The sequence below is a fragment of the Mobula birostris genome, chromosome 7 (assembly GCF_030028105.1).
Source record: "Mobula birostris isolate sMobBir1 chromosome 7, sMobBir1.hap1, whole genome shotgun sequence".
NCBI lineage: Eukaryota > Metazoa > Chordata > Chondrichthyes > Myliobatiformes > Myliobatidae > Mobula > Mobula birostris.
In genome coordinates, this window is record NC_092376.1 from 123,308,935 (window position 1) to 123,331,307 (window position 22,373).

Consider the following 22,373-nt stretch of genomic DNA (forward strand, 5'->3'; position numbering starts at 1 on the left):
GGGTCCGTGAAATCAATCCCTCACTTCTATAGATAGACTCTGTGTCCATCTCCTGAGTAAATACAGATGCAAAAAAAAATCCACTTAAGATCTCCCATCTCTTTTGGCTCCACGGACAGATTACCATTCTGATTTTCCAGAGAACCAATTTTGTCTCTTGCAATCCTTTTGCTCTTAACATATCTAGAGAATCCCTTAGGATTCTCCTTCACCTTGTCTGCAAGGGCAACCTTATGACTTCTGTTTTCCTTCTTAAGTGTTTGTTCTCTTGCATTTCTTATAATCCATGAGTACACCATTTGTTCCTACCTGCTTACACTTGCTATGCGCCTCTTTCTTTTTCTTAACCAGAGCCTCAGTATCTCTTGAAAACCAAGGTTCCCTAAATCTGTCATCTTTACATTTTATTCTGACAGGTACAATGGCATGCAAAAGTTTGGGCACCCCGGTCAAAATTTCTGTTATTGTGAATAGCTAAGCGAGTAAAAGATGAACTGATTTCCAAAAGGCATTAAGTTAAAGATGACACATTTCTTTAATATTTTAAGCAAGAAAACTTTTTTATTTCTATCTTTTACAGTTTCAAAATAACAAAAAAGGAAAAGGGCCCAAAGCAAAAGTTTGGGCACCCTGCATGGCAGTACTTTGTACCACCCCCTTTGGCAAGTACCACAGCTTGTAAACACTTTTTGTAGCCAGCTAAGAGTCTTTCAATTCTTGTTTGGGGGATTTTGCCCATTCGTCCTTGCAAAAGGCTTCTGGTTCTGTGAGATTCTTGGGCTGTCTTTCATGCACTGCTCTTTTGAGGTCTATCCACAGATTCTGGATGATGTTTAGGTCAGGGGACTGTGAGGGCCATGGCAAAACCTTCAGCTTGCGCCTCTTGAGGTAGTCCATTGTGGATTTTGAGGTGTGTTTAGGTTCATTATTCTGTTGTAGAAGCCATCCTCTTTTCATCTTCGGCTTTTTTTTTTACAGACGGTGTGATGTTTGCTTCCAGAATTTGCTGGTATTTAATTGAATTCATTCTTCCCTCTACCAGTAAATATTCCCCGTGCCACTGGCTGCAACACAAGCCCAAAGCATGATCGATCCACCCCCGTGCTTAGCAGTTGGAGAGGGGTTCTTTTCATTAAATTCTGCACCCTTTTTTCTCCAAACATACCTTTGCTCATTGCGGCTAAGAAGTTCTATTTTAACTTCATCAGTCCACAGGACTTATTTCCAAAATGCAGCAGGCTTGTTTAGATGTTCCTTTGACCTTTTGAATAGAACTTTACGACCACAATGAGAAAAGGTGTGCAAATTTTGACCAGGGGTGCCCACATTTTTGCATGCCACTGTCCATACAAGCTTGGTACTCTCAAAATTGAATTTTTGAAGGTACCCCACGTACCAAGTACACCTTTTCCAGAAAACAGCCTGCCCCAATACACAATTGCCAACCCTTTCTGACACCATCAAAATTGGCCTTTCTCCAATTTAGAATCTCAATCCATGGACCAGACCTATGTTTCTCCATACTTACTTTGAAACTATTGGCATTATGATCACTCGATGCAAAGTGTACCCCTACACAAACTTCTGCCATCTGCCCAGTCTCATTCTCTAATAGCAAAATAAGTATCGCACACTCTCTCCTTGGAACTTCTATGTAGTGATTAAGGAAACTTTCCTGAACATATTTGCCAAACTCTATCCCATCTAGTCTTTTTTTACAGTATGGGAGCCACAATATGTGGAAAGTTAAAATCACCCACTATAACAACGTTAGGTTTCTTGCAGCAGTCTGTGATCTCTCTACAGATTTATTCCTCTAAATCCCACAGACTGTTGGGTAGTCTGTAATATAGCCCAATTAACATGGTCATAGGTTTCCTATTCCTCAGTTCCACCCATCATGTCTCACTAGATGAGTTCTCCAGTCTGTCCTAACAAAGCATGCCATGACATTTTCCCTGACTAGTAATGCCACACCTCCTCCTTGAATCCCTCCCCCTCTGTTGCATGTAAAACACCAGAACCCCAGAATATGGAGCTGCCAGTCCTGCCCCTCCAGCAACCAAGTTTCACTAATAACTACAATATCATAATTCCATGTGTTGATTCATGCCCTCAGCTCACTTGCCTTTCCTATAATACTTCTTGCATTGAAATATAACTCAGGCCAGTAATCATACCACGTTCAACCTTTTGATTCCTGACTTTGTCTGAGATTTTAACAACATCTGTCTCTAGAACCTCTCTACTATCTGTTCTGGCACTCTGGTTCCCATCCAGGTTACCACCCATCAAAAATGGTGCAAGGGGGAGGAGTTCTGGAGGAGGTGGGACCGGTACAAACAGGACGGTCTGCACCTGGGCTGGACTGGAACCAATGTCCGAGGGGGAGCATTTTCCACTGTTGTTCAGGAGGATTTAAACTAATGTGGCAGGGGGCTGGGAACAAGTGCACAGAGACAGAGGAGTGTAAAATGAGGGTAGAAGCGAAAAGTAAAAGTGGCAGGCTGGCAAATCCAGGGCAAAAATCAAAAAGGTCCACTTTTCAACATAATTGTATAAAGGCTAAGAGTGTTGTAAAAGCAAGCCTCAAGGCTTTGTGTGTCAATGCAAGGAGTATTCGTAACAAGGTGGATGAATTGAATGTGCAGATAGTTATTAATGAATATGATATAGTTGGGATCACAGAGACATGGCTCCAGGGTGACTAAGGATGGGAGCTCAATATTCAGGGATATTCAATATTCAGGAGGGATAGACATGAAAGAAAACAAGGTGAGGTGGCATTGTTGGTTAGAGAGGAGATTAATGCAATAGAAAGGAAGGACATTAGCCGGGAGGATGTGGAATCGATATGGATAGAGCTGCATAACACTAAGGGGCAGAAAGCGCTGGTGGGAGTTGTGTACAGGCCCCTAACAGTAGTAGTGAGGTTGGGGATGGCATTAAACAGGAAATTAGAAACGCGTGCAATAAAGGAACAGCAGTTATAATGGGTGACTTCAATCTACATATAGATTGGGTGAACCAAATTGGTAAGGGTGCTGAGGATGAGGATTTCTTGGAATGTATGCGGGATAATTTTCTGAACCAACATGTCGAGGAACCAACTAGAGAGCAAGCCATTCTGGACTGGGTACTGAGCAATGAGGAAGGGTTAGTTAGCAATCTTGTCGTGCGAGGCCCCTTGGGTAAGAGTGACCATAATATGGTGGAATTCTTCATTAAGATGGAGAGTGACATAGTTAATTCAGAAACAAAGGTTCTGAACTTAAAGAAAGGTAACTTTGAAGGTATGAGACATGAATTAGCTAAGATAGTTTCAGTCGAAGCAAGCAGCTGAGAAGAAGGGAGTGAAGAAATTGGGTAGAAAAAGTTGCTTTTTTTTTAAAACACTGCTCGGGGAGAAGGGTTTGCACTGCGCAGGCGCATGACGTAGTGCACCAAGGTTTAAAAACAGACCGCCATATACAGTGGCCATCGTTGTAGCGGCCATCGTCGGAGTGGACTGAGTCAGAGTGGGACGGCTTTGGCTCAACAGGCTTTGGCGAGAACAGGGTAGGTTCCAGTAAGTTTTTTGTTCAGATTGTTTAGAGTAGAGAGAATGCCAGGCAGGATGTTGGAATGCTCCTCTTGCAGGATGTGGAAGTCAGGGAGCCCTCCGGTGTCCCTGATAACGACACCTGCAAGAAGTACATCCAGCTGCAGCTCCTAACAAACCGCGTTAGGGAACTGGAGCAGAAGCTGGATGACCTGCGGATCATTCGGGAGAATGAGGAGATTATAGATAGTAGCTACAGGGAGGTAGTTACGCCAAAGGAACAGAGGACAGAAAATTGGGTCACTGTCAGGCGAGGGAAGCGGAAAGGGCAGGCAGAGCAGGGTTCCCCTGTGGCCATTCCCCTCAACAACAAGTATACTGCATTGGATACTGTTGGGGGGGTATGACTTACCAGGACAAGCTGCAGTAGCCGGATCTCTGGCACTGAGTCTGGCTCTGCAGTGCAGAAGGGAGGGTGGAAAAAGAGGAGAGCAGTAGTGATAGGGGACTCGATAGTTAGAGGTGCAGATAGGAGGTTCTGTGGTCGTGACAGAGAATCCAGGATAGTTTGTTGCCTCCCGGGTGCCAGGGTCAAGGATGTCTCTGATCGCTTGCATGACATTCTGAAGTGGGAGGGTGATCAGCTAGATGTCGTGGTGCACATCGGTACCAATGACATAGCAAGGAAGAGTGAGGAGGTCCTGGAGAGTGAGTATAGAGAGCTTGGTAGGAAGTTGAAAAGCAGGACCTCAAGGGTGGTAATCTCAGGATTGCTACCTGTGCTACGTGCCAGTGAGGGTAAGAATAGGATGCTCTGGAGGATGAACAAGTGGCTGAGGAAATGGTGTATGGGGCAGGGTTTCAGACTTCAGGATCATTGGGACCTCTTCTGGGGCAGGTGGGACCTGTACAAGAGAGACAGGTTACACTTGAACTACAGGGGGACCAATATCCTTTCAGGGAGGTTTGTTAGTGCTATTGGGGAGGCTTTAAACTAGATTTGCAGGGGGATGGGAACCAGAGTGCCAGAGCTGACAGTATGGCTGGGGTGAAAATAAATGATGTTAAAAGTTCAAGCAAATCCGCTAATAAAAAGGTTGTGAATGGTGGTAAAAATCTTCTGAGGTGTATATATTTCAATGCTAGGAGTATTGCGGGGAAGGCAGATGAGCTGAGGGCGTGGATTGACACATGGAATTATGACGTTATAGCAATTAGTGAAACTTGGCTACAGGAGGGGCAAGACAGGCAGCTTAATTTTCCAGGGTTCCGATGTTTCAGATGTGATCGAGGCAGAGGAATGAAAGGTGGGGAAGTAGCATTGCTTGTTAGGGAAAATATTACAGCAGTGCTCAGGCAGGACAGGTTAGAGGACTTGTCTACTGAGTCCTTATGGGTGGAGCTGAGAAACAGGAAAGGTATGGCCACATTAGTGGGATTGTATTACAGACCACCCAATAGTCAACAAGAATTGGAAGAGCAAATCTGCAGAGAGATAGCAGGCAACTGCAGGAAACATAAAGTTGTGGTGGTAGGGGATTTTAATTTTCCATATATATTGATTGGGACTCCCATACTGTTAGGGGTCTAGATGGTTTCGAGTTTGTAAAATGTGTTCAGGAAAGTTTTCTAAATCAATATATAGAGGGACCAACTAGAGGGGATGCAATATTGGATCTCCCGTTAGGAAACGAGTTAGGGCAAGTGACAGAAGTCTCTGTAGGGGAGCACTTTGGTTCCAGTGATCATAACACCATTAGTTTCAACTTGATCATGGACAAGGATAGATCTGGTCCTAGGGTTGAGGTTCTGAACTGGAAGAAGGCCAAATTTGAAGAAATGAGAAAGGATCTAAAAAGCGTGGATTGGGACAGGTTGTTCTCTGGCAAAGATGTGATCAGTAGGTGGGAAGCCTTCAAAGGAGAAATTTTGAGTGTGCAGAGTTTGTATGATCCTGTCAGGATTAAAGGCAAAGTGAATAGGAATAAGGAACCTTGGTTCTCAAGGGATATTGCAACTCTGATAAAGAAGAAAAGGGAGTTGTATGACATGTATAGGAAACGGAGTAAATCAGGTGCTTGAGGAGTATAAGAAGTGCAAGAAAATACTTAAGAAAGATATCAGGAGGGCTAAAAGAAGACATGAGGCTGCCTTGGCAGTCAAAGTGAAGGATAATCCAAAGAGCTTTTACTGGTATATTAAGAGCAAAAGGATTGTAAGGGATAAAATTAGTCCTCTTGAAGATCAGAGTGGTCGGCTATGTGTGGAACCAAAGGAAATGGGGGAGATCTTAAATAGGTTTTTTGCGTCTGCATTTACTAAGGAAACTGGCATGAAGTCTATGGAATTAAGGGAAACAAGTAGTGAGATCATGGAAACTGTTCAGATTGAAGAGGAGATGCTTGCTGTCTTGAGGAAAATTAAAGTGGCTAAATCCCCAGGACCTGACAGGGTGTTCCCTCGGACCTTGAAGGAGACTAGTGTTGAAATTGCAGGGGCCCTAGCAGAAATATTTAAAATGTCGCTGTCTACAGGTGAGGTGCCGGAGGATTGGAGAGTAGCTCACGTTGTTCCGTTGTTTAAAAAAGGATCGAAAAATAATCTGGGAAATTATAGGCCAGTAAATTTAGCATCAGTAGTAGGTAAGTTATTGCAGGGAGTACTAAGAGACAGAATCTACAAGCATTTGGATAGACAGGAACTTATTAGGGAGAGTCAACATGGCTTTGTGCATGGTAGGTCATGTCTGACCAATCTATTGGAGTTTTTTGAGGAGGTTACCAGGAAAGTGGATGAAGGGAAAGCAGTGGATATTGCCTATATGGACTTCAGTAAGGCCTTTGACAAGGTCCCACATGGGAGGTTAGTTAGGAAAATTCAGTCGCTAGGTATACATGGAGAGGTGGTAAATTGGATTAGACATTGGCTCAATGGAAGAAGCCAAAGAGTGGTAGTAGAGAATTGCTTCTCCGAGTGGAAGCCTGTGACTCGTGGTGTGCCACGGGGATCAGTGCTGGGTCCATTGTTATTTGTCATCTATATCAATGATCTGGATGATATTGTGGTAAATTGGATCAACAAATTTGCTGATGATACAAAGATTGGAGGTGTAGTAGACAGTGAGGAAGGTTTTCAGAGCCTGCAGAGGGACTTGGGCCAGCTGGAAAAATGGGCTGAAAAATGGCAGATGGAGTTTAATACTGACAAGTGTGAGGTATTGCACGTTGGAAGGACAAACCAAGGTAGAACATACAGGGTTAATGGTAAGGCACTGAGGAGTGCAGTAGAACAGAGGGATCTGGGAATACAGATACAAAATTCCCTAAAAGTGGCGTCACAGGTAGATAGGGTCATAAAGAGAGCTTTTGGTACATTGGCCTTTATTAATCAAAATATTGAGTGTAAGAGCTGGAATGTTATGATGAGGTTGTATAAGGCATTGGTAAGGCCGAATCTGGAGTATTGTGTTCAGTTACAGGAAGGATATTAATAAGGTTGAAAGAGTGCAGAGAAGGTTTACAAAGATATTGCCGGGACTTGGGAAACTCAGTTACAGAGAAAGGTTGAATAGGTTAGGACTTTATTCCCTAGAGCGTAGAAGAATGAGGGGAGATTTGATAGAGGTATATAAAATTATGATGGGTATAGATAGAGTGAATGCAAGCAGGCTTTTTCCACTGAGGCAAGGGGAGAAAAAAAACAGAGGACATGGGTTAAGGGTGAGGGGAGAGAAGTTTAAAGGGAACATTAGGGGGGGCTTCTTCACACAGAGAGTGGTGGGAGTATGGAATGAGCTGCCAGACGAGGTGGTAAATGCGGGTTCTTTTTTAACATTTAAGAATAAATTGGACAGATACATGGATGGGAGGTGTATGGAGGGATATGGTCCGTGTGCAGGTCAGTGGGACTAGGCAGAAAATGGTTCGGCACAGCCAAGAAGGGCCAAAAGCCCTGTTTCTGTGCTGTAGTTTTTCTATGGTTTCTATAGACTGGCAAATGATACTTAAAGGGTTGACAGTGGATATGCAATGGCAAGCATTTAAAGATCGCATGGATGAACTACAACAATTGTTCATCCCAGTTTGGCAAAAGAATAAACCAGGGAAGGTAGTGCACCCGTGGCTGACGAGGGAAATTAGGGATAGTATCAATTCCAAAGAAGAAACATATAAATTAGCCAGAAAAAGCAGCACACCTGAGGACTGGGAGAAATTCAGAGTCCAGCAGAGGAGGACAAAGGGCTTAATTAGGAAAGAGAAAAAAGATTATGAGAGAAAGCTGGCAGGGAACATAAAAACTGACTGTAAAAGCTTCTATAGATATGTGAAAAGAAAAAGATTGGTTAAGACAAATGTAGGTCCCTTACAGTCAGAAACAGGTGAATTGATCATGGGGAACAAGGACGTGGCTGACCAACTGAATAACTACATTGGTTCTGTCTTCACTACGGAGGACATAAATAATCTTCTGGAAATAGTAGGGGACCAAGGGTCGAGTGAGATGAAGGAACTGAGGGAAATACATGTTATTAGGGAAGTGGTGTTAGGTAAATTGGAAGGGATTGAAGGCAGGTAAATCCCCAGGGCCAGATGGTCTGCATCCCAGAGTGCTCAAGGAAGTAGCCCAAGAAATAGTGGATGCATTAGTGATAATTTTTCAAAACTCTTTAGGTTCTGGATTAGTTCCTGAGGATTGGAGGGTGGCTAATATAACCTCGCTTTTTAAAAAAGGAGGGAGACAGAAACTGGGGAATTATAGACCAGTGAGCCTGACATCAATGGTGGGGAAAATGCTACAGTCAGTTATCAAAGATGTGATAACAGCACATTTGGAAAGCGGTGAAATCATCGGACAAAGTCAGCATGGATTTGTGAAAGGAAAATCACGTCTGACGAATCTCATAGAATTTTTGAGGATGTAACTAGTAGAGTGGATAGGGGAGAACCAGTGGATATGGTATATTTGGATTTTCAAAAGGCTTTTGACAAGGTCCCACACAGGAAATTAGTGTGCAAACTTAAAGCACACGGTATTGGGGGTATGGTATTCATGTGGATAGAGAATCGGTTGGCAGACAGGAAGCAAAGAGTGGAAATAAACGGGACCTTTTCAGAATGGCAGGCAGTGACTAGTGAGGTACCGCAAGGCTCAGTGATGGGACCCCAGTTGTTTACAATATATATTAATGACTTAGACGAGGGAATTAAATGCAGCATCTCCAAGTTTGCGGATGACACGAAGCTGGGCGGCAGTGTTAGCTGTGAGGAGGATGCTAAGAGGATGCAGGGTGACTTGGATAGGTTAGGTGAGTGGGCAAATTCATGGCAGATGCAATTTAATGTGGGAAAAATGTGAGGTTATCCACTTTGGTGGCAAGAACAGGAAAACAGATTATTATCTGAATGGTGGCCAATTAGGAAAAGGGGAGGTGCAACGAGACCTGGGTGTCACTGTACACCAGTCATTGTAAGTTGGCATGCATGTACAGCAGGCAGTGCAAAAGGCGTATGCTATGCTGGCATTCATAGCAAGAGGATTCGAGTACAGGAGCAGGGAGGTTCTACTGCAGTTGTACAAGGCCTTGGTGAGACCACACCTGGAGTATTGTGTGCAGTTTTGGTCCCCCAATCTGAGGAAAGACATTCTTGCTACAGAGGGGGTACAAAGAAGGTTCACCAGATTGATTCCTGGGGTGGCAGGACTTTCATATGAAAGACTGGATTGACTAGGCTTATACTCTCTGGAATTTAGAAGATCGAGGGGGGATCTGATTGAAACGTATAAAATTCTAAAGGGATTGGACAGGCTAGATGCAGGAAGATTGTTCCCGATGTTGGGGGAGTCCAGGGCGAGGGGTCACAGTATGAGGATAAAGGGGAAGCCTTTTAGGACCGAGATGAAGAAAGACTTCTTAACACAGAGAGTGGTGAATCTGTGGAATTCTCTGCCACAGGAAAACAGTTGAGGCCAGTTCATTGGCTATATTTAAGAGGGAATTAGATAAGGTCCTTGTGGCTAAAGGGATCAGGGGGTATGGAGGGAAGACAGGTATAGGGTTCTGAGTTGGATGATCAGCCATGATCCTAATGAATGGCGGTGCAGGCTCGAAGGGCCGAAAGGCTTACTCCTGCACCTATTTTCTATGTTTTTATCCCCCTGCAACTCGAGTTTTAACTCCACTCCCACCATGCAGCACTACAAACCTTCCTGCTAGGATATTAGAACCCCCTCCAGTTCAGCTGCAAAATGTCTCTTTTGTACAGGTCCCACCTTCCCTGGAAGAGAGCCCAATAATCCAAATTATCTGACACCCTCCCTCCTACACAAAATGCTTAGCCATGTGCTAAGCTGCACCATCTTCTTTATTTATGGCCTCACTAGCAAATGGAATGGGTAGCAATCTTGAGATCACACCCTTGGAGGTCCTGACCTTTAACTTAGCACCTAACTCCCTGTACTTACTTTGCATAACTTCATCGCTCTTCCTACCTATGTCATTTTTAACCTACATGGGCTACGACCTCTGGCTATTCACCATCTCATTTAAGAATGCTGAGGACTAGGTCCGAGATGTTCCAGACCCTGGCACTCCGGAGGCATCTCAATCTCATCCACAGAACCTCCTTTATTAAGGACGTCCAGCACTCAGGGCATACCCTTTTCTCACTGTTACCATCAGGTAGGAGATACAGAAGCCAAAAGACACACACTCAGCGATTCAGGAACAGCTTTTTCCTCTCTGCCATTGGACATTGAAGCTTTGGACACTACCTCACAGTTTTTAATATACAGTACTTCTGTTTTCGCACATTTTAAAAAAATCTATTCAGTACATGTAATTAATTTACTTGTTTATTTATGATTTTGTTTTTTTTTGTCTCTGCTAGATTATGTATTGCATTGAACTGCAGCTGCTAAGTTAACAAATTTCACGTCACATGCCGGTGACAATAAATCTGATTCAGATTCTGATCCTGTTCCCCTAACTAATGAATCTGCTGTCACCATAGCTCACCTCTTCTTCCTCCCTTTCCTTTAGTCACAAAGCCAGATTCAGTGCCAGAGACCTAACCACTGTGACTTTCCTCTGCTAGGTCATTCCTCCCACCCCTCAGAGTTGAGGGAGATGGCCACAGGGCTACTCTGCACTGGCCGTTTAACCCTTTTCCCCTTCCTGTCACCCAGTTTCCTCTGTCCTGCACCTGAGGTGTAAGTACCTCTATATACTTCCTATCTTTTACCCCCTCATCCAGTTCCAGCTCTTTAACGTGGAGTGTTAGACGATGCAGCTGAATGCACTTCTCGCAAGTGTAGCCATCAAAGACACTTCCCACATCCTGCAAGAGAAGCAATTCAACTATTCTACCTGGCATCCCTACTGTACTACTGAGCAAGTGTAAAGAAAGTTCAAAGTTCTAAGTAAATTTTATTATCAGAGTACATATATGAAACCACATAAAACCCTGAGATTGTTTCTACTGCAGGTATACTCAGCAAATATATAGAATAGTAACTATAACAAGATCAATGAAAGATCAAGTAGAGCAGAGAAGACAACAAACTGTCCAAATGCAAATATCAATAAATAGAGGGAAATAACCAGAGCATGAAATAACAAGTCCTTAAAGTGAGAACATGGGTTGTGGGAACATCCCAATAGATGAGTGTAATTATCCTCTTTTGTTGAAGAGCCTGATGGTTGAGGGGTAGCGCCTGTTCTTGAACCTGGTGGTGTGAGTCCAGGCCCTTGTACCTTCGACCTGATGACAGCAGCGAGAAAAGAGCATGGTCTAGGTTGTGAGGATCTTTGATTATGGATGTTGCATTCCTATGACAGCGTTTCATGTAGAAGAAAGAACAATAAATAAATTGTGGGGGGAAAATTTACCGACAGCTTTTCGCTTTTTCTGACTGAAGCCTCGAAGAGCTAAAGCCTTAAAATCTCCACTCTAACACTGTCCACTCTAACAATGCCCGCTCCGCTTGCTCCTACCTTATTTTAATTTGTTCTTGCCAATCAATCCCAATCACTGATTGGCTGCTGGTCAAAACACCAAACTGTCGCAAGTTGATTTACTCAATCAGCGAACCTACATCTTCTCATGCTTCGGATCTCCAATTAGCCATTGCTCAAAAAACGGTCTTGTACATGACTGCATCCACGTTTTGGGCTCAAATCAGATACTCTAAGATGTTGATGCCTAGGAACTAGAAACTCCTCATCCTTTCCACAGTTGACCCCTCAACAAGGACTGGTGTGTGTCCACCTGAGATTACCCCTTTCAGAAGTCCAAAAGCAATTGCTTGGTCTGCTGATGTTGTGTGTGTGGTTATTGTTGGAACACTATTAAACCAGCCAACTTAACTCACTCCTGCACACCTGCCTCCTCATCGCCATTTGAAATTCTGCCATTAACAGTGATGACATCGGCAAATTTATAGACAGTGTCTGAGCTGTACCTAGCCACACTGTCATAAGTGTAGGGAGATTAGTGCAGTGGGCTAAGCACGCATCCTTGAGGTATGTCTGTGTTGATTATCAGCAAGGATGATGTTACTACTGATCCACATTGACAGTGGTCTCCTGAAAGGAAGTTGAGAATACAGCTGCAGAGGCCCAGGTTTTTAAGCTTATTGGCTAGTCTGGTGAGGATGATGATGTTGAAATCCAAGGTGTAATTGGTAAACAGCAGCCTGACATCAGAATCCCAATCAGATCATTTATCATCACTGTCACGTCACCAATTTGTTGTTTTGTGGCAGCACAATATATAACAATACAGTAGTACAGTGCAATATATAAAAACTTGCTCTAAGTTACAATGAGAAATATACATATAAATAAGTGGTACAAAAAGAGAGCAAAATAGTGAGGTAATGTTCATGGATTCGTGGATCGTTCAGATATCTGATGGCAGAAGGGAAGAAGCTGTTGAGTGTGTGTCTTCAGATTACTGTACTTCCTCCTTGATAGCAGTAATGAGAAGAAGGCATACTTTGAGTGGTGGGGGTCCTTAATGATGGATGCCTTTTGAGGCATCACCTTTTGTAAAAGCCCTCTGGTGGGGAGGCTAGTGCCCATTATGGAACCCATTGAGTTTACAGCCCTCTGCAGCTTTTTACAACCCTGTGCATTGGCCACTCCATACCGGGCAGTGATGCAACCAACTAGAATGCTCTCCATGGTATATCTGTAGAATTTTGCTAGTCTTTGGTGACATACCAAATCTCCTCAAACTTCTAATGAAATATAGGCACTGTCATTCCTTCTTCCAAATTGCATCAATACGTTGGGCCCAAGATAGATCTTCAGAGATGTTGATGCTCAGGAGTATGAAACTGCTCACCCCATCCACTGCTGATTAGTGTGAGTTCCCATGACTTCCCCTTCCTGAAGTCCAAAATCAATTCTTTGGTCTTAATTACATTGAGAGCAAGTTTGTTGTTGTGACACCACTCAACCAGCTGATCTACCTCACTCCTGTACTCCTCATCTCCACCTAAGGTTCTGCAACAACAGTTGTGTCATCAGCGCGAATTTATAGATGGCATTTGTGCTGTGCTAGCCACACAGTCATGATGTAAAGATAATAGAGCAACCAGCTCAGCACGCATCCTTGAGGTGCACCTATGTTAATTGTCAGTGAAGAAGTAATGTTATTTCCAATCCGCACTAACTGTGGTCTCCCGATAAGAAAGTCAAGCATCCAATTATAGAGGGAGGTTTTGAAGCTTGTTGGTTAATACTGTTCTACTGTTGTCTAGATGTTCCAAAATGGAGTGTTGATCTAGTGAGGCTGCATCTGCTATAAACCTGCTGTGAAACTAGGCAAATTGCAGTGGGTCCAGGTCCTCGTTCCATGAGGAGTCAATTGTAGCCATGACCAACCTCTCAATGCTCTTCATCACAGTTTATGTGAGTGCCTTGGAATTAAGATAAAACAGAAATTTCTTAACCAAGAAAGTGGTGAATCATGAAATCCACTATCATGGAGGGCTGTGGAAGCTCAGTTGTTGAGTTAATTGAAAACAGGCATTGATAGTTTTCTGGATATTAAGAGAATAAATGGTATTGCAGTAGTGTAGAAGAACAGACCTGAAGAGGATCTGCCACAATTATGACAAACTGTAACTCAGGCTCAAAGTAACATATAGACTACTCCTGCTCCTACACTTGGCTCCTCTCAATTGGGGCATTAGATAATATATCATGTTTTCTCTTGGAACCACAAACATATCTTTTCCCCTAGTTTCAATGCTATTCAATCCTCCTAATAGGGGTGCATATTTTCAAACAGGCAAAATTTGGTTTGTTACCTAACTATCACGACTGAATACCCTGCAAACAATCCATCTCTAGAATTTAGTTTTAAGAATGGTCAGCTGAAATATAGTTGACAGTGATACAGCCATACCATCCAGAAGGTGTGCTATCCAGAGAAGAGAAACAATGTCAAAAAGTTATGGATAATGGTACATGGTGAAAATAGCAGGTAATAAGAAGATCAAAGAGAGTAAACTAGTTTTAAATGACATCTAAAATATGACTCTTACCAGTTCATATATGAAATCAGGATCAGAGTTATTCCCCAACAAATCCGTGCTGGTTAAGGCCTGATCTGAAAATGTGCGGCTACGAAAGGCATCCCCAAATGGAGGATCCATTCCACTAACATTGGGCTATAAAGAAAATTGATATATAAGTCATTAATAGAATCATAGTTCATTTAAGAAGCACAAAACTGAGAGTTATTTCTAATAATAACATGGATGCTACTGTTGTAAAATTAACCCCTATGCGGCATTTTTCTAAATAAATTACTGTACTTTTCTTAGATTTAGAACGTCATACAGCATAGCAACAAATTATTTCACCTGCCAACCAAGATGTTCCATCTATTTCCACTCTACTCTGTTATCTCTCTAACCTCTCCTATCCATGCACTTATTTATTGGAAAAAAAATCTGTACCATCTACTCTGTTTTCTGAATAAATTGCCTATGTTTAAATGGTTAATGATGGGGCATTCATATAACCCAGTCCTTCCCTCAACTCAATGGTTGGCACCTTTAGGGTCAAAAGAAATTCAATAAATCTTCTATTTAGATTTCTGAAAATAATTTCCATTTAAAAACATGTTTGTTCTTCACTCCAGGCACTTAATTATGAATTTAATTACAGTATTATGTTCTATTTACCAAATCAATATCATGTATTTTAAAAATATATATATACTGTTGGGAATACATATTATCCCTAACTCTTGAACCATCAATATGTCCCAAGACACGAAACCAAGTAGCAATAATTGTGTTGGGAACTACAGCACATTAATCGCTTTAACTTCTGAATTATAAACTACTTTCCAGCTTCATCTACAAAGCAACACTGAAAAATACTAATCTTATCTGTGCACAACTAATCACTATAACCAAAGAATTACATACTGTATTCTCGCTGTTTATTCAAATTATAAAAATGATGACAAAGCTAAAACTTTATTGTAAAGGAAAAAGATCCAAAATTGCCGAAATTGTTATCTTAACATCAAGACTGCAGAGCAAGCATGAAACATCCTGCAACAGAATCACTTTAGACCCGAGAGCTATATGATTACAAACCCACCTGCGGCATTCCCACGCCCACATCTGCTTTATCCAAGAGAATTTTTTCCTGTTGTTTTGATCGAGTCGCTTCCAGTTTTACTAAATAGTTGAAGTGATGAACAAACGTGTCAACTTTAGTACACAAAATTCACTATCATGAAGTCTCTCCCAGGATAATTTTTTTAAACTCTCAAGCCTAGGAGAAATAAAGCCAAACTGTAATTAGAAAAATATCCCCCAAATCTACTGCACTGCTCCGTTAGATCATCATAAACAAGATGAATGAAACATATAGTTTTTATTTCTTTAGTTATCTTTACTTATCTCCTCTCCAGAATTAAACTACTATCCCATAATTTTTCATAACACAACAGTCAACGAACAGCAAACGGCAATTTTCTTGATTAGTTTTTGTTCTTTGTGAGTTGTCCCAAATAAGCCGCTGCCCCGATTAACCAATGGCCCAATTAAATGGAATACAGTATCTATAAGTAAAAAGAAAGCTGCTGCTGCAAAACAATAAATTTAACGACATATCTCAGCCATAATAAACCTGATTCTAATTTTGAATCTTCAGTGAAGTTGTTTTATAGAAGTTCCCTTTATTAAGCTATTTTATAATGGATATGATAGACTAATAAAACTCCTTTCTTCAATGAATTGAAATCAAACATGTTAATAATAATTTCATAATATATTGTCTTGGAAATATTTAATGAACAAATAACTAACTAAAGTACAAACAATTTTTAAGATTCATATGTCTTGCACTGGTTAAAATAACCAAAACACTACTTTCTAATAAACCAATGAGAGGTCTGCAAATATTTAGTGATATGTATACTCAGGTAACAATGGTCACTACATGGAAACTATGACTATGGCCTATTTTATCATTTGCCCCAGAACCTCACCTTTTATCTTTCGAACTACTGAAGTTAAGCTAACTGGCTTATAATTTTCTGTCTTTTGCCTCCCCACTCCCTTCTTAAATAATGCTGTGACATTTATGATCTTCCAATCCTCTGGAACCATCTCAGAATCTAGTGATTCTTAAAAGATCACTAATAATGTCTCCATAATTTCTTCAGCTGCCTGTTTCAAAACCATGGGGTATGATCATCTGGTCCAGGTAACTTAGCTACCTTCACACATTTCAGCTTCCCAAGCACCTTCTTCTTGGTAGTAGCAAATAATCTTATTTCTGCCCCTTGACACAGTCAAATTTCTGACATACTGCTGATGTCTTCCCAGTGAAGACAGACACAAAATACTTATTGAGGTCATCTGCCAAGTCTTTGCCCCCATTACTACATCTCCAGAGACGATTTTCAGCGGTCCGATATCCAAGCTCACCTCTCTTAATTACCAGTAGTTAGAGAAATTGATGTTTATGCCATCAGGTTTGAGGTTACCCAGACAGAATATGAGGTATTGTTCTAATAAACTGAATCTGGCCTCATCATGGCAGTAGAACAGGCCATGGACAGATATGTCAGAATGTGAATGGGAAGTTGAATTGAAATAGTAGCCACCGGGAGATCCTGCCTTTTACAAAAAATAGAGCTCGACGAAGCAGTCCTGCCGAAGGGTTTCAGCCCGAAACGTCGACTGTACTTTTTTCCATAGATGCTGCCTGGCCTGCTGAGTTCCTCCAGCATTTTGTGTGTGTTGCTTGGATTTCCAGCATCTGCAGATTTTCTCTTCCTTGTCCCCAATTTGCGTTGGGCTTCACCCATGTAGGGAGCACCTGATACAACAGACTTACATGTGAAGTGTCAGCTCACCTGGAAGAACTGTTTTGAGCCCTCAATGGTGGTGAGGGAGGTGGTGCAGGGGCAGGTGTAGCCCTGGTCATACTTGGGATAAGGGCCATGAAGGTGATCAGTAGGGAGGGACAAATGGAAAAGGAAGCCATATGAAGAGGGATCTCTATGGAAAGAGGGGGAGGGGGAAGATTTGGCCTATTTCTTCAGCTTTAGAAGGAAAATGCAAACAAAGGAGGAAGAGCAGCAATAGACTATTCAGTCCCTCAGGCCTGCTTCACCATTTAACAAAATTAAGAATGATGCACTTCAACATTATTTTCCTTTCCTAATCCCATATCCTTTGGATCCTCTAATATCCAAAAATCTATTAATCTCAGTTTTGAATATAAGCAATGCCTATGCAATGAGTGACTGCCACTGCACAGAATTCCAAAACCCTGGCCAAAAGAAAAATTATCTTTGGTTTAGTCCCAAATGGTCCACCCAATATTTTGAGCTTGTCTCTTAATTCCACATTCAATAGTCTAGGAAACATTCTCTCAAATAGCTACCCTGTCAAGAGGTTCCAGGAAGTTTGCATATTTTGAAAAGCCACCTCGTTTGTTTTCTAAACATTAGAGGTTTAACTTACAAAATCTTCTCATATGACATATCACCATTCTAGAAATTGGTCTTTGTTGCACTTCCTCTGTAGCATATGCATTCTTTAGGACTAAAACTGTACACAATACTCTAGGTTTATTCTCATTGAAGTCTTATATAATTATAGTAAGATATCTTCCTTTTATACTCAAATTATCTTGCAGTAAAGGACAATATACTATTTTCTTTCCTAACTGCTTGTGTGTTAGCTTTAAGTGACTATTACATTGGACATTCAGGTCCCTTTGAACATCAATAATTTCCAGTTTCTTGACATTTAAAAAACACAAGGCATTTTTTCCAGTGAAGTGGATAAATCACATTTTACACATTGTACTCCAGCTGTCACATCACTGTCCACTTGGTTAATACGCCTATATCCTTTTGAAGTCCCTTCGCATCCTCATCACTACTTATTCCTCCAAATTCTGGTCATTGGTAAACTTGTAAATGTACATTGGTCCCTTCAGCCAGATGGGATAACTGGGAAAATTAACAGATTGTGAATTCAATTAAGGGAAATACAGTTGGAGACGCAGGCTGCCAACAGAGTAGATTGCAAATATACAGATCTAATCTATATCTGTGAAGGAATCAACTAGACACTACACCAATTAAAAGCAGTTCATTCAGAGGAATATCTGAAGACATTGAGTGAAAACAAACTTCGTAAAACTAATCACCAAAGATCAAAATCAGGTTCAGAGCTAAATTTTATATTAACAATTTGGAGCAGGAAAGTCATAACTGGTAGGTCAATAATCCTGTACGACAATTTAAGATCAAAATACACAGGACTACAGCATTAGATTAGATTATGAGGACACTCAGTACTCGTTTATTGTCATTTAGAAATGCATGCATCAAGAAATGGTACAATGTTCCTCCAAAGTGATATCACAAAAAAACAGGACAAACCAAAGACTAACACTGACAAAACCACATAATTATAACATATAGTTACAGCAGTGCAAAACAATACCATAATTTGATAAAGAGCAGACCATGGGCATGGTAAAAAAAAAAGTTTCATAGTTCCGATCGACTCCCGATAGTAGGCGGCAAAGGGAGAAACTCTCCCTGCCATAAACCTGCAGGCGCCAACAACTTGCCGATGCATTGGAAGCACCTGACCACAGTGGACTCCGAGTCCGTCCGAAAACTTCGAGCCTCCGACCAGCCCCTCCTATACAGCCTACCGAGCACCATCCTCTGCCGAGCACTTTGACCTCGCCCCGGCCACCGAGCAACAAGCAAAGCCGAAGACTTGGGGTCTTCTCCTCCAGAGATTCTGGATCGCGCAGCGGCAGCGAAGCAGGCATTTCAGAAGTTTCTCCAGCTGTTCCTCCGTGCTTTCACATCTGTCTCCATCAGATCAGGATTGTGCATGGCACCCTACTTGACAGATAACAGATATCATTCACCAGAGTGGCTGCGTCGCCATCTTCTCCTCCTCCTGAGGCAAATGGACTAGATAGAAAGACAACACAGTGGCTTCCAGTTAATTTCGCCATCAGCTAATCAGGGCAGCCACTTATTTGGTACAACGCTTAAGATCAAAAACAAATCAAGACAAATTCCATGATTTTCTCCGTTTATTTGGGACACTATACTACTTAAATGGGGCAGAAGACTTGCCGAACAGGTTATAACTAGTGCCAGTCATCTGCTCTTGTATGGCTGTTACATAATGCTGTCCTTATAGTAAACAGTTTTAGTTATCATAGCATCAGTTGCGTGTTTGTGTACAGAAACAGTGATTTTTATTACTGATAGTTGGCGAGAAATAAGCAGTAAGACAATTCTTAACTATTTTGCTCACTGCGGTTTCAAGCATTCAGGCTTAAAGATGCCAGATTTGGCCAGGAGTGAAAATGGAATTACTTCACTACTTCAACAAGTTAAGGACTACAAACAATTTGAAGCTCATTTTGAATGTTACAATGAAAATGAAGCTTTGGAGGATGTAATCATTGAATCTATTATATTAAGGCAGTCCATTATCTGCACAAGGTGCCTGCACTGATTTTGTTCATTGTGGACACTGGATTAATTCCCCCATCAATCACTATAGGGAACTAATACAGTTATAGTACTGTAGTACTATTGGTAATGTCCTAATTTGTTCTGTATTTCACTTAAATGCATAATTTGTTACTCAGTTTGTATTTTTAATACCTTTTTAACTATTTCCATAAAACTTAGCTAATTGGGACAACCGTTTAATTGGGCCAAAATGTACTAGTCTCGATGTGTCCAATTAACTGGAATCCGCTGTATTTGCAAAGAATAAAATGATTTTAATTTAAGAAATGTAAACAAGTTGAGCAAATTCAGTTTGAGTACCCCATATTCAAAACGCTTGGGGTCAAAAGTGTTTTGGATTTTGGATACTGTATTTTTGGATTTTGGAATATATAAAGAGAAAGCTTGGGATCACCATGATTTCTGACTCTGAATTTATGTGCTAGTAAGCTGTCTTTGTCTTACACTTGTTCATCACACATATGTACTGATGCAGCCATTCAAAGTGTCAGATTTTCATCTATGTTCAAAGTTCAAAGTACATTATTAAAGTATGTACCCTATACACAGTACAATCTGAGATTTGTCTCCTTACAGGCAGCTACAAAGAAACCGAATCAAACCCATTCAAAAAAGACTATCAAACATCCAACGTGCAGAAAAACAACTTATGCAAACAATAAAAGTAAGCAAATAACATTCACAACTGAAATTCACAAAAGCAACTCCATAGCCACGAAGTCAGTTATCAATGCAGCCGATCCAGGAACCCATTAGTTGCAGGCCACATCTTTAGCAACCATCTTGGCAAATTCATCAATGAATTTTAAACACAAAATAAACTGCAGATGCTGTGATCAAAGCAACACTTTCAGTACACTGGATGAACTCAGCAGGTCAGGCAGCATCAGTTAGAAACGATGAGTCGACGTTTCGGGCTGGAACCCTTCGTCAGGACTGAGGAATGAAAGATAGGGAAGGATTTGAAGAACGCTTGTAGCTTCAGTTGAAAGACCAGTACTTTGAAAGACAAAGGGGTGGGGGAGGGGAAGCATTGACATCATAGCCCTGAAAATAATGGGTAGTAGAAGAAAGAGGCGGAACCATGAGGGAGCTGGGGGAGGGGGTAGAGTGAAATAAGGATAGAGGAAGGGAGGGGGAGGGAATTACCGGAAGTTGGAGAATTCTATGTTCATACCAATGGGCTGGAGACTACCTAGACGGTATATGAGGTGTTGCTCCTCCAACCTGAATTTAGCCTCATCATGGCAGTAGAGGAGACCATGTATGGACATATCCGAATGGGAGTGGGAAGCAGAGTTGAAGTGGGTGGCTACCGGGAAATACTTTCTGTTGTACTGGACGGAGCGGAGGTGCTCGACGAAGCGCTCCCCCAATCTGCATCGGGTTTCACCAATGTAAAGGAGGCCGCACCGGGAGCACCGGATGCAATAGGTGACCCCAACAGACTCGCAAGTAAAATGTTACTTCACAAGAGTTCTCCTTGTCCTTACCTACCACCCCACCAGCCTCCGGATCCAGCACATTATCCTCCGCATCTTCCGTCACCTTCAACAGGACCCCACCACTAAGCACATCTTTCCCTCTCCACCCCTCTCCACTTTCCGCAAGGATCGGTCCCTCCGCAACTCCCGTACCCGCACGTCCATCCCCACTGATCTCCCACCCGGCACTTACCCCTGTAAGGTAAGTGCTACACCTGTCCCTACACCTCATCTCTTGCAACCATTCAGGGCCCCAAACAGTCCTTCCAGGTGAGACAACACTTCACTTGTGAGTCCGTTGGGGTCATCTATTGCATCCGGTGCGGTCTCCTTTACATCAGTGAAACCCGACGCAGACTGGGGGACCGCTTCGTTGAGCACCTCCACTCCGTCCGCTACAACAGACAGTATCTCCCGGTAGCCACCCACTTCAACTCTGCTTCCCACTCCCATTCAGATACGTCCATACATGGCCTCCTCTACTGCCATGATGAGGCTAAACTCAGGTTGGAGGAGCAACATCTCATATACCGTCCAGGTAGTCTCCAGCCCATTGGTATGAACATAGAATTCTCCAACTTCCAGTAATTCCCTCCCGCCCCCTTCCTCTATCCCTATTTCACTCTACCCCCTCCCCCAGCTCCCTCATGGTTCCGCTTCCTTCTTCTACTACCCATTGTTTTCAAGGGTTATGACATCAATGCTTCCCCTCCCCCACCCCTTTGCCTTTCAAATTACTGGTCTTTCAACTGAAGCTACAAGCATTCTTCAAATCCTTCCCTACCTTTCATTCTTCAGTCCTGACGAAGGATTCCAGCCCAAAACGTCGACTCATCGTTCCTAACTGATGCTGCCCGACCTGCTGAGTTCATCCAGCGCACTGAAAGTGCTGCTTTCATCAATGAACTTCTCTGCTACTTTGTGATCAGCAGACACTTTATCACCACAAATCTTTAAAAATTTCATGCCATGCCTTTTCTTAAATTTCTGCAACCAGCTTGCTGAATATTCACAATTACCTACAATTTTCAGTTTGTCATGATAGATCTTTGCTCATTTTATATCATTAAATGGCGTATGTTCACTCCGACGTTAACAAATCCACTTTTCAATACATGATTGCCATCTTCATCTTTTGCTTTATGTGGTGTTTTTCTATTTAACTTCTGTTCATGACTTCTGGTAAGGTGGCGGTTAATCGCTTAAAACTGTCGCTCCGTTTTATTTCTTACCTCTACACTTCTTATCTTCCTTTTTCTATTCTAGACTGCTAATTTTTTTTTG

The 22,373-nt window shown here is 42.0% G+C and overlaps 1 protein-coding gene across 4 annotated transcripts in view; it reads right to left on the bottom strand.

Annotated features, from left to right (window-relative positions):
- The window catches only part of crebrf (creb3 regulatory factor), a 79,267-nt gene that overhangs the window by 33,760 nt on the left and 23,134 nt on the right, over positions 1–22,373 (bottom strand). For 3 of the 4 annotated variants that reach the window (XR_011886619.1, XM_072263703.1, XM_072263704.1), the window contains exons 2-3: positions 15,168–15,344; positions 14,096–14,221 (exon numbers count right to left, since the gene is read on the bottom strand). Coding sequence is in view for 3 of the 4 variants with exons in the window: in XM_072263703.1 (XP_072119804.1) it covers positions 14,096–14,221; positions 15,168–15,176 (135 nt within the window). In the remaining variant the exon portion in view is untranslated. The remainder of the gene's footprint in view (positions 1–14,095; positions 14,222–15,167; positions 15,345–22,373) is intronic. The other variant, XM_072263705.1, reaches the window with a different exon arrangement.